We start from the raw sequence: 13,481 nt of genomic DNA, 5'->3' as shown, positions 1-13,481 counted from the left end.
GGGACAACGGCCTGGAGTACTTTACGGCCGAAGGCTAAGTCCTTATTGGACAATACGTCTAGTCTGTAATGTTTAGAGAAGGTATGGAGTGAAGACCACGTTGCTGCCCTGCAAATCTGCTCCGGAGATGCGCCTGCTCTTTCTGCCCAGGAAACCGATGTAGATCTAGTTGAATGGGCTTTGATTCCTACTGGAGGCAATTTGTTTTGAGCTAGGTAGGCTTCCGTTATAGCTTTCTTGATCCATGTAGCGATGGTACTTTTGGCTACTTTTTTCCCTTTGTTTTGTCCTGAGAGATGGATAAATAGGTTATGATCAATTCTGAATGTACTGGTGTGGTCCAAGTATTGTAAAAGAATACGCCGAACATCCAAGGTGTTGAATCTTCTTTCTTCCAAGTTTGCTGGATTGTGGCAAAAGGTTGGTAGGAAAATCTCTTGAGAACGATGGAAGTCAGAGATAACCTTCGGAAGAAAGGACGGATCAAGACGAAGCACAATTGAATCATCTCTTACCAGGAGATAAGGTTCTCGTGTAGACAAGGCCTGTAATTCACCAATCCTTCTGGCTGAAGTAATGGCTACCAAGAACACGGCTTTATAGGCTAGGTTTTGTGGAGAACAAGAAGATAGTGGTTCAAAGGGTGGACCTGTCAGACCTTGGAGAACTACGTTGAGGTCCCACTGGGGAACTATGACCTGTTTTCTAGGATTCATTCTAGTAGCTGATGTCATGAACCTTTTAATCCAGCGATGACTCGCTAAATCTTGATCAAAGACCGAGCTAAGTGCAGAGACCTGGACCTTGAGGGTACTGGGCCTGAGACCTATTTCCAAGCCTTTTTGTAAAAAATCCAATATGATGGGAATATTAGGCTTGAGGGGGTCTGGAAGATTAGGCAGACAGAATGAAGAAAACTTTTTCCAGATCTTATTGTAGATGGCGTTGGTCACCGGTTTTCTCGATTTTTGTAGGGTAGCTATGACCGGAATTGATAGTCCTTTAGCCCTTAAAACCTGGGTTTCAGCAACCACGCCGCCAAGCTCCACTTCTGAGGGTCTGGGTGGAGAATGGGACCCTGAGAAAGAAGATTGTGCTTTATCGGCAACATTACTGGACCATCCACTTGTAGTTGAATAATTAGGTTGAACCAACTCCTTTTGGGCCACAATGGAGCTATCAGGATAGTTGGAGTCCTTTCTAGGCGTATCTTTCGTAGAACCTTGGCAAGGATTGGAATTGGTGGAAAAGCATAAGCTAGATGAAACGGCCAATCTTGGGTTAAAGCATCCAACCCCCTGGGATTGTCTCTTGGGTTCAAGGAAAAGAATGTTTCGACCTTTGCGTTCTGGTGAGAGGCAAAGAGGTCGACGTCTGGATGACCCCATCTGTGTACCAACATGTTGAATGTTTGAGGATCCAGGCTCCACTCGCCAGGATGGATTTTCTGGCGGCTTAGATAGTCTGCCTGAACATTTGTAGTTCCCTTGAGGTGGATTGCCGACAGGGATAGTAGGTGCTTTTCGGCCCAAGAAAAGATTCGAGCGGAGATCTTTATTAGACTGAGGGTTCTTGTACTGCCCTGGTGCCTGATATGGGCCACCGTGGTCATGTTGTCCGAGTATATCTGTACATGTTGACCCGAAATCTGATGACTTGCCGCTAGTAGGGTCTCTTCCACAGCTTTGAGCTCCCTGAAATTTGATGATTTCTCGGAAATCGATTGGTTCCACTGACCCTGATAGGGGACATGGTCTACTATGGCTCCCCAGCCCCTCTTGCTGGCATCTGTCTTGATGGTGGTTAGAGGGGACTGAATCCAGCATACTCCTTTCAGAAGGTTCCTATGCTTCATCCACCATGTTAAAGAGGCTTTCACTCTGCCCGGAGTGTGGATCCTCTTGGTAAGAGTGCCAGGTCGACCATCCCAATTGTCTAGGATGTGGGCTTGGAGAGTCCTTGAGTGAGCTTGAGCCCAAGCCACCGACTGTATGCAGGCTGTCATGGAGCCCAACAGCGACATTCCCTCTCGCAGAGTAGGGGACCTCATCTCTTTGAACTTCCTGATTTTTGTTAGTAGGGGAAGTCTGTGATCGTCCGGGAGGAAGGACATTTGTCTTGCTGAGTCCAGCATTACTCCCAGAAATCTCCTGGTTTTTGCAGGTTGAAGCTGAGATTTTTGTAGGTTCGGAATCCAACCTAGGGATCTCAGAATGTCTAGGGTGGTAGACACATGGGATATCAGGGTTATCTCGGTGGAAGCTACTATCAGAAGATCGTCCAGATAGGGCACTATACAGACACCTTGTTTTCGGATGAATGACACTACTTCTGCCATCACCTTGGAGAACACCCTCGGTGCTGATGAAATGCCGAAGGGAAGGACTCCAAACTGATAGTGCTCCACCCGATGATTCCCCTGTATCGCAAACCTGAGATATTTTTTGTGTCTCGGGTGAATAGGGATGTGGAAATACGCATCCTTGAGATCGATGGTAGCCATAAAAGAGTGACGTTCTATCAGAGGAATCGCAGATCTTACGGACTCCATCTTGAACTTGCGATATTTTACGTGCTGGTTCAGACCCTTTAAGTTTATAATAATCCGGACGTCTCCCGAAGGTTTGGGGACCAGGAAGAGTCGGGAGTAGTGTCCTTTTCCCCATTCTGATTGTGGGACTGGGGAAATTACATTTGATCTGATAAGGTTTTTGAGACCTAAGGACAGTAGGCTGCGATCCCTTGATGATGGAAGGGAAGTGACTTTTAGACCCTGAGGTGGGGGAGAAATTAACTCTATTAACAGGCCCTCCTTGATGACATTGAGAACCCAGTGGGAGCTGGTGATATCCTCCCACTGATCCACATATTTCGAGAGTCTTCCCCCCACCGGGTCGGAGTCATTGTTTGTCCTGCTGGGACTGTTGCTGCTGCTGCTGTTGCGGGACGAAAATATTTTTTCCCCTACCCTTTGCATAGCTCCACCTGCCGGTTTTTCCTTTGCCTCTTGCTTGAGAGGGCTGAGGTTGTGGGCCACGAAAAAAACGTTTCCTAGGCTGCTTTTGCTCAGGGAGAGCCTTCTTTTTGTCGGTGGCTTTATCGAGAATATCGTCTAGGGCAGGACCAAAGACGTAGTCTCCTTTAAAGGGTATGGTGCAGAGTTTAGATTTAGAGGTGATATCCCCACTCCATAGCTTAAGCCAGAGGGCTCTTCTGGCAGAGTTGGAAAGTACCAGGGATCTGGCGGCGACTCTTACAGATTCCAGAGAAGCGTCCGCCAAATACCCTGTAGCTTTATGCAGAATGGGTAGGGAATCCAATATCTCGCCTCTTGAGGTACCTTGAGATATGTGATTCTCTAATTTCTCGAGCCAGCAGGAGAGGGCTCTTGCCACACAGGTGGAGGCGACGTTAGCCTTAAGGATAGCTGCAGAAGTTTCCCATGATTTTCTGAGGAGACTTTCGGTTTTCCTATCCATGGGATCCTTCAATTGAGGAGAATCCTCAAAGGGGAGTGCAGTTCTTTTGGCGACTCTAGCCACCTGCACATCGACCTTGGGAATATCTAATTTAAGGTCATCCTCAAGCGGAAATCTATGCTTCATTTCTGAAGGAGTACTGAGACGCCTCTCAGGTAGTTCCCATTCCTGATTAATCATATTGATAATGTTGGCATGAACTGGGAAGCCCACTCTCTTCTCCGATGAAAGACCACCGAACATCTGATCCTGTATGGACTGCGGTACAGGTTCCTCTTCTAGTCCCATGGTATTACGGACGGCAGAGACTAGATCCTCAATATAGTCTGAGGAAAAAAGGTACTTCCTGACCTCAGCTTTGGGTGATACTGGATCCTCCCAGCCAACAGATGAGGCATGAGAGAGATCCGAATCAGAGTCAGATTCCACAACCTGAATCTTCCTCTTCTTAGCCGGGGAATGAGGTTGTGGCCGCGGAGATGGAGGTGGGGGTGGAGGTGTAAAGGCTGCCAGAGAAGGTTGTACCTCCTGTTTTACTAGTGAGCGAATCTCATCCAATAGTGATGGCTGCTCAGCTCTTATTATTCTGTCAGTACATGACTGACAGAGTTTCTTGTCCCAGTTAGGAGGACATTTAGTGGAACAGATAGGGCACTTTTTCCTATAGGCACCTTTAGGGGCAGGTTTTTCTCCCTGAAATATATAAAGGGAGAGAGGGGTGAGGACTTCTAACCCCTGCTACACTCCTCCCGGATCCCATCCCTGCAACACTCACAGAGGCAGGGGTGGCGCTGGGCTCCGCAGATACGGGGCATGAAGAACCATCCATACTGAAGGAGATAGTCTTACCTCAGTGGTGGTTCAGCAGGCTTTTATGGACGCCGTCCTAGCACCTGCTCCAGCGATTAATCCCCCTCCCCCTCCAGGATCCAGGTGAGGGAGCTGAGCGGTCCGACACGCCGGCCGGCGAAACCCGGAAGTACCGGCTTCAGGGTGTATGAAGAAACCGGAAGTGACGCGCGCGAGCCTGCCGACGTCACTTCCGGAACGCCGAGCCGACAGCATGGAGGAGGAGGATGCCGGGCAGCTCCAGGAGGAGCCCGGTTAGGGAACCCAGGCCTGCTTTGCCCTCGTGGGGGCGCGGGAAGGCCGGGAGGGGGTCCCGAGGACCTGCGAGCAGGACGACGGGAGCAGCACGAGGAGGAGGCCGGAGGCGACCATCTGCTGCCCGGTTAGACAGGCAGCGCCTGCAAAAGGTACCGTAGTCACCGGCCACTACAGCACATGAAGAAACCTCTCCCTGTCCCATGGGGAACAGGAAAGACACTGGCAAGTGGGAGGTGGGAGGTCCTTTTAACCTCTGTGTTTCCTGTTCCCCATTAGGGCAAAGAGACAACCTCCATATGCCGTCGTGGAAGGTGACTAGAGAAAACAACACTTTATTATCATACCACTGATCAAAAAGTGGATTAACACGCAATCAAAAATACGGATATAAATAACCATGGTACCGCTGAAAACGTCATCTTGTCCCGCAAAAAATGGTGTTGTAAGGGCTGTCCCACACGTCCAGATAATTCCGGTACCGGAATAAATCGGTACCGGAGTTATCCGTGTCCGTGTGCCTGGGAACTCACGTAGGCCATACGTGCGGCACACGTGTGCCGCCCGTATGGCGAGTGGGTACCACACGGAGCGTGTGGTACCCACGCGTGTGGTACCCTGCATCGTGCTGAAGCCGCGATTCATATGTTCCCTGCAGCAGCGTTTGCTGCAAAGAAAATATGAATAATAGTGTTTAAAATAAAGATCTATGTGTCCGCCGCCCTCCCACCCCCTGTGCACCCCCCCCCCCCTGCTGTTCAGAAAATACTTACCCGCCTCCCTCGCTGCTTCCTGGTCTGGCCGCGGCTTCTACTGTATGCGGTCACGTGGGGCCGATCATTTACAGTCATGAATGTGGCTCCACCTCCCATAGGGGCGGAGCCGACTATTCATGATTGTAAATGAGCGGCCCCACGTGACCGCATACAGTAGGAGGCGCGGGGCAGAGAGGAAGGAGTGACAGCCAACGTGGGAGTGGGTGAGTATTTTCTGAACAGCGGGGGGGGCGCACAGGGGGTTGGAGGGCGGGGGACACCTAGATCTTTATTTTAAACACTATTCTTCATATTTTCTCTGCAGCAAACGCTGCTGCAGGGAACATATGAATCGCGGCTTCAGCACCATGTGGGGGGGACAGCGCTTACTGTAGCGCTGTCTCCTGCACGCACACGGACCCCAGACGGAGAACGTCCGTGTGAGGTCCGTGTTTTACACGGACCCATTGACTTTAATAGGTCCGTGTAATACGTGCGCTCCCACGAACACTGACATGTCTCCGTGTTTGGCACACGGAGACACGGTCCGCAAAAAATCAATGACATCTGCACAGATGCATTGATTTTTATGGGTCTACGTGTGTCAGTGTCTCCGGTACGTGAGGAAACTGTCACCTCACGTACCGGAGCCACTGACGTGTGAAACCGGCCTAAAAACGAGAAATTGCTGGTCAACTTTTAACCCTTATAACCCCCTAACAAAAAAAAATTTTGGTTCCAAAATTGTGCTGATGTAAAGTAGACATGTGGGAAATGTTACTTATTAAGTATTTTGTGTGAAAAATATCTGTGATTTAAGGGCATAAAAATTCAAAGTTGGAAAATTGCAACATTTTCAAAATTTTCGCCAAATGTCCGTTTTCTCCACAAATAAATGCAGGTAATATCAAAAAATTTTTACCACTATCATGAAGTACAATATGTCACGAGAAAACAATGTTAGAATCATCAGGATCCATTGAAGCGTTCCAGAGTTATAACCTCATAAAGGGACAGTGGTCAGAATTGCAAAAATAAGCCCAGTCATTAACGTGCAAACCACCCTTGGGGGTAAAGGGGTTAATAACTCAGCAGAAGACCTCTCTGAGGTATGTGAACAGTCTTTTTTCTGAGTTTTTGGAGCAGAAACTGGACTTTATTTTTGAAGGAATTGAAGAATTTCTGCTCAAAAAACAGTGTACACATAAGCCTTATACAGCACAGATGAATTTCTCACACACAACCATAAGAAACTTACAGATTCAAAAAATATTTCCATCATCTTAGTCCTTTTCTCTTCGACACTAAGACCTCTTTTCTTAGACTGAAAGAAAACAAAAGACCATATTTACTAGCAAATACGTGAGTATAGACTGTTATACAAGGTACGAGAGACTCAGGAGATGGAAGCTGCTGGTGATTAGGGCTGTGCAACCATCTGCCCTGCCACAGATCATATGCCACGGAAAATAATGTGACTAGCACAGTTCTGAGGGCATTATGGCTAACACTGATATAAGGGCCAATGTAAGAAAACTTGGCACTCAAAAAGTGAAAAAAAACAAAGTTCCGTTTATTATGCATCCAGACAATGTGTCATTATTGAACGTTTTCGGTCCACACCAGGACCTTCAACGAGAATAGTCTGGTTCTGCCTGGATGCCTAGGCATTCAGCGCATACCCACAGCGACGGTCGCATGCCGCAGACGCACTGTTTCCACATACCTAGGCATCCAGTAGTATACTAGATCCACCGCACTCCCTAAGTGGAATATCTTAAGCAGAAATAGATTTTTGAAATGCTAATTTATTTTAAATATAGAAAGAATCAAACAAATATATTGGATCAAACATCAGGCAATTTACACAAAAATGTACATGCGACTAAGAATGGTTGACGTTTCGACCCTCCCGGGTCTTAATCTAAGGTCGCACTTAATCCAGGTATCATGGGCAATTCTAATAATACGGAGGACGCTGTCCTTGTAAAGTCCAAGGGCAGATAATAGTTCTTTGGTAGTATAGCCTAATGGGTGATCCGTCTCTGAATAAGTGATATAAGCGACGCTTCAGCGTCCTGCTGGTTTATATAGAGGCATGGAAACCTTTAGGGGTAGATGAACGGCGCTTCTGCGTCCTGCAATGTGGTACACTGATACAGGGCACTGACACATAGACACCAGAGTGTGGCACTAATACGTGGGCACCGGGGTTACAGCGCCGATACGTGGGCACCGGGGTTACAGCGCCGATACGTGGGCACCGGGGTTACAGCGCCGATACGTGGGCACCGGGGTTACAGCGCCGATACGTGGGCACCGGGGTTACAGCGCCGATACGTGGGCACCGGGGTTACAGCGCCGATACGTGGGCACCGGGGTTACAGCGCTGATACGTGGGCACCGGGGTTACAGCGCTGATACGTGGGCACCCGGGTTACAGCGCTGATACGTGGGCACCGGGGTTACAGCGCTGATACGTGGGCACCGGGGTTACAGCGCTGACACGTGGGCACCGGGGTTACAGCGCTGATACGTGGGCACCGGGGTTACAGCACTGATACGTGGGCACCGGGGTTACAGCGCTGATACGTGGGCACCGGGGTTACAGCGCTGATACGTGGGCACCGGGGTTACAGCGCCGATACGTGGGCACCGGGGTTACAGCGCCGATACGTGGGCACCGGGGTTACAGCGCCGATACGTGGGCACCGGGGTTACAGCGCCGATACGTGGGCACCGGGGTTACAGCGCCGATACGTGGGCACCGGGGTTACAGCGCTGATACGTGGGCACCGGGGTTACAGCGCTGATACGTGGGCACCGGGGTTACAGCGCTGATACGTGGGCACCCGGGTTACAGCGCTGATACGTGGGCACCGGGGTTACAGCGCTGATACGTGGGCACCGGGGTTACAGCGCTGATACGTGGGCACCGGGGTTACAGCACTGATACGTGGGCACCGGGGTTACAGCGCTGATACGTGGGCACCGGGGTTACAGCAATGATACGTGGGCACCGGGGTTACAGCAATGATACGTGGGCACCGGGGTTACAGCGCTGACACGTGGGCACCGGGGTTACAGCACTGATACGTGGGCACCGGGGTTACAGCACTGATACGTGGGCACCGGGGTTACAGCGCTGATACGTGGGCACCGGGGTTACAGCGCTGATACGTGGGCACCGGGGTTACAGCGCTGATACGTGGGCACCGGGGTTACAGCGCTGATACGTGGGCACCGGGGTTACAGCACTGATACGTGGGCACCGGGGTTACAGCGCTGATACATGGGCACCGGGGTTACAGCGCTGATACGTGGGCACCGGGGTTACAGCACTGATACGTGGGCACCGGGGTTACAGCACTGATACGTGGGCACCGGGGTTACAGCACTGATACATGGGCACCGGGGTTACAGCGCTGATACGTGGGCACCGGGGTTACAGCACTGATACGTGGGCACCGGGGTTACAGCACTGATACATGGGCACCGGGGTTACAGCGCTGATACGTGGGCACCGGGGTTACAGCACTGATACGTGGGCACCGGGGTTACAGCACTGATACGTGGGCACCGGGGTTACAGCGCTGATACGTGGGCACCGGGGTTACAGCACTGATACATGGGCACCGGGGTTACAGCGCTGATACGTGGGCACCGGGGTTACAGCACTGATACGTGGGCACCGGGGTTACAGCACTGATACGTGGGCACCGGGGTTACAGCGCTGATACGTGGGCACCGGGGTTACAGCGCTGATACGTGGGCACCGGGGTTACAGCACTGATACGTGGGCACCGGGGCACAATACTGAGCGAAAGTAATTGCTTGCAGTACCCCGCTCTCTACACTGTAGCTGGATGTTACTAGTCGCTATGAGCTCTGCTCTTCTCTGCAATGTGTGGAAATGACCGACGCTGTAGGCGGGAAACTGCCACACACTCACCATGCTGCCTGCAGTGCGGTCACTCCTATCACTTATTAGCCGGGGAGTCACTGCCGAGAACAATGACGGAGAAGCGGCGGCCGGGAGTAACACACACTGCTGTACACAGGTAATGCACGGCACCAGGGAACAGCCGGGAACACCGACTACACGGGCACTGATGACATCACGATCACATGGCATGTACCACGTGACCGAGAGCCCACAAATTCATAGTCAGAGCGGGAGATACAAAAAGCGAGGAAAGCCCGAGACGTCTCATTATTACTAATTAGTATAAACGTGTGACACTACACAACTGACACACGGACATACATCACCCCTACAGCTTATCTTATGTAGCAACACCTCCATGATCCCACCTCACACTACACACCGTCCACCATATACACCTCACACTACACACCGTCCACCATATACACCTCACATACACTACACACCGTCCACCATATACCCCTCACATACACTACACACCGTCCACCATATGCACCTCACATACACTACACACCGTCCATATACACCTCACATACACTACACACCGTCCATATACACCTCACATACACTACACACCGTCCACCATATGCACCTCACATACACTACACACCGTCCATATACACCTCACATACACTACACACCGTCCACCATATGCACCTCACATACACTACACACCGTCCACCATATACACCTCACATACACTACACACCGTCCACCATATACACCTCACATACACTACACACCGTCCACCATATACACCTCACATACACTACACACCGTCCACCATATACACCTCACATACACTACACACCGTCCACCATATACCCCTCACATACACTACACACCGTCCACCATATACACCTCACATACACTACACACCGTCCACCATATACACCTCACATACACTACACACCGTCCACCATATACACCTCACATACACTACACACCGTCCACCATATACACCTCACATACACTACACACAGTCAGGGCCGGCTCCAGGTTTTTGAGGGCCCCGGTTGAAAGAGTCTCAGTGGGCCCCTTTAACACATATATTTCTCTGCTGTATCTGTGCATCATGAATTGATGCACAGATACAGCAGAGAAATATAGGTATAGTACAATCCCAGATTTCACTTCTTACATGAGTGATAGCTATTGTAAATTCTACAATACCATACAGCAGAGGGGCTTTATATAAGTCAACCCCTAAGGGTATGTTTCCACGGTCAGGAAACGCTGCAGGTTTGACGCTGCGTAGAGCCGCAGTGTCAAACACGCAGCGTCCAGATGTTACAGCATAGTGGAGGGGATTTCATGAAATCCCGTGTAAACCGACATGCGGCGCATCTTTTCAGAATGCAGCATGTCTGTTTACAATGTGGCGACGCTTTGTCGCTGCGCCGTAAATTTCCCATAGATAATCATTAGAAGCGGTCGCATCTAATGATTAGTCACATGCGTAGTAACTGCGTAAAGGCAGCTTACTACACATGTCTGCCGGCTCAACTGTCCCGCCGCTGGAGGTCCCAGTTCTCGCAATAACTTAGCTTATATCGAGAACTGCCGTGCACGTGACCGGGGGTTATCTCCGGTCACTAGGCTGGTTCTCACGATCAGCTGATTGGGAGAACGCTGCAGTGTAGGTGATCGCTGGACAGTTATCTCCGGTGATCATCTACAGGCTCTGCTACATCTGGATGTCAGGCATCCAGATGTAGCAGAGCTGGACTCGTCTAGACTGTGCACATACAACACACAAAATACACCATGCAACATACACCATGCAACATGCGACATACAACAAGCACCATGCGACATACAATATGCACCATGCAACATACGACATGCACCATGCGACATACAACATGCGACAAACAACATGCACCATGTGACATGCAACACGCGACATACACCATGCGACATGCAACATACAACATGTACCATGCGACATGCAACATATAGTACATACACCATACAACACATACATACAACATGCATATATACATACAGTACATACAACATAGAGTACATACTCACCTTCACCTTGATCCCCAAAGCCAGTCACCTGTAAAAAATATTAAAATAATAAACAAACAATATACTCCCTGATCCACAGAAATCCAATTAAAACGAGTGTCCCACGACGATATCCCGTGGAGAGCAGCCACATCAGCTGATGCGACCGCTCTCCAGGGGCTCCAGGAATACAATGACGGAAGGTATCCTTCAGCAATGTATTCCTCCGACTCTGTGAGAAATAGTCCCTACTCTTACTTGTGGCACTGCTGTGTGGGAAAATTCCCACGCAGCTTTGCCATAAAGTGAGACCCTGAACTCATGTAACCTCTTCAGTGATGCACTGCAGGAGCCATTGTCTCCTGTTAGTGTGTCACTGGAGGCCCTACAGAGCGGTGACATCACCCGATGTCACTGTTCTATAGGGGAGATCATCGTGGGGCACTCGTTATTAATTGGACTACGGTGGAAAGGTAGTATACGGTTGGTTTATTATGGTTGGTTTATTATTTTTAATTTTTTGCAGGCGATCGAGTATGGTAAGTATGGTGAAATTAAGAATACTAAAATACTTTTTTGTGGCTGTGTCTTTTTTTTTTTTTTTAACCCTTTCACTACTATAGGATTAGTAATGGATAGTCGTCTTATTGACGCCTCTCCATTACCAACCAGGCTTAATGTCACCTTACAATAAGCAAGGTGACATTAACCCCTCATTACCCCATATCCCACCACTACAGGAGAGTGGGAAGAGAGGGGCTAAGTGCCGGAATTGGCACATCTTACAGATACGCCATTTCTAGGGCGGCTGGGGGCTGGTATTTGTAGCCTGGGAATGGGGTAATACCCATGGCCCCTCTCTAGGCTGTGAATATCATCCCGCAGCTGTCTGCATAGCCTTTCTGGCTATAAAATATAGGGGGACCCCACGTCATTTTTTTGGGGTGTCCCCCTAATTTAATAGCCAGTAAGGGCTACGCAGACAGCTGCGGGCTGATATTCACTGCCTAGAGAGGGGCCATGGGTATTACCCCATTCCCAGGCTACAAATATTGGCCCCCGGCCGTCGGCTTTCCTCCTCTGGTGCAGAAAATTGCGCTGGAGCCCAAGCCATTTTTTTCCCGTTTTTTTTTTTTTTAAATTAAACGTTCATTAATAAACCTCGGCCTTGCTATTACATATCTACTAGATGGTGGCCGGATTCTAACGCATCGGGTATTCTAGAATATGTATGTAGTTTATTTACGAAGCGGTGTTTAAATCCCGCTGCAATATCGCTGATTGGTCGCAGCGAAGCGTGGTTTAAAGCCCGCACCAATACGCGGCCGGACTGCGCCTGTCGCTGATTGGTCGCGGGCGGCTGGTGCGACCAATCAGCGATGCGGGATTTCTGTTACAGACAAACAGACCCTTAGACTATCTAATATATAATTGCCTAGAATACTACATCCTGCAATTTGTGCCAACTTCCGTGGCTTTGTCCGGAGCTAATGACCGGAGATAATGTCCGGAGATAATGTCCGGAGATAATGTCCGGAGCTAATGTCCGGAGATAAGTGACGTCACCAGTGTCCTACACCCAGGCAGAGCACAGGGGCCCCAGGCAGCATATGGGGCCCCAGGCAGAGCACAGTGGCCCCAGGCAGAGCACAGGGGCCCCAGGCAGCATATGGGGCCCCAGGCAGAGCACAGTGGTCCCAGGCAGAGCACAGGGGCCCCAGGCAGCCTATGGGGCCCCAGGCAGAGCACAGGGGCCCCAGGCAGAGCACAGGGGCCCCAGGCAGCATATGGGGCCCCAGGCAGAGCACAGGGGCCCCAGGCAGCATATGGGGCCCCAGGCAGAGAACAGTGGCCCCAGGCAGAGCACAGGGGCCCCAGGCAGAGCATGGGGCCCCAGGCAGAGCACAGGGGCCCCAGGCAGAGCACAGGGGCCCCAGGCAGAGCATGGGGCCCCAGGCAGAGCACAGGGGCCCCAGGCAGAGCACAGGGGCCCCAGGCAGCATATGGGGCCCCAGGCAGAGAACAGGGGCCCCAGGCAGAGCACAGGGGCCCCAGGCAGCATATGGGGCCCCAGGCAGAGCACAGGGGCCCCAGGCAGCATATGGGGCCCCAGGCAGAGCACAGTGGCCCCAGGCAGAGCACAGGGGCCCCAGGCAGAGCACAGGGGCCCCAGGCAGAACA

General features: G+C 50.8%; 1 protein-coding gene across 1 annotated transcript in view; it reads right to left on the bottom strand.

Annotated features, from left to right (window-relative positions):
* The window catches only part of MND1 (meiotic nuclear divisions 1), a 226,310-nt gene extending 216,822 nt beyond the window's left edge, over positions 1-9,488 (bottom strand). Inside the window, exons 1-2 of the mRNA XM_077279358.1 lie at positions 9,291-9,488; positions 6,597-6,662 (exon numbers count right to left, since the gene is read on the bottom strand). Coding sequence (XP_077135473.1) covers positions 6,597-6,662; positions 9,291-9,473 — 249 coding nt within the window. The 5' untranslated portion in view covers positions 9,474-9,488. The remainder of the gene's footprint in view (positions 1-6,596; positions 6,663-9,290) is intronic.
* Between the last annotated feature and the right edge of the window lie 3,993 nt (positions 9,489-13,481).

The sequence above is a fragment of the Ranitomeya variabilis genome, chromosome 1, assembly GCF_051348905.1.
Source record: "Ranitomeya variabilis isolate aRanVar5 chromosome 1, aRanVar5.hap1, whole genome shotgun sequence".
Taxonomy (NCBI): domain Eukaryota; kingdom Metazoa; phylum Chordata; class Amphibia; order Anura; family Dendrobatidae; genus Ranitomeya; species Ranitomeya variabilis.
This window is presented reverse-complemented; position numbering and strand designations above follow the sequence as displayed.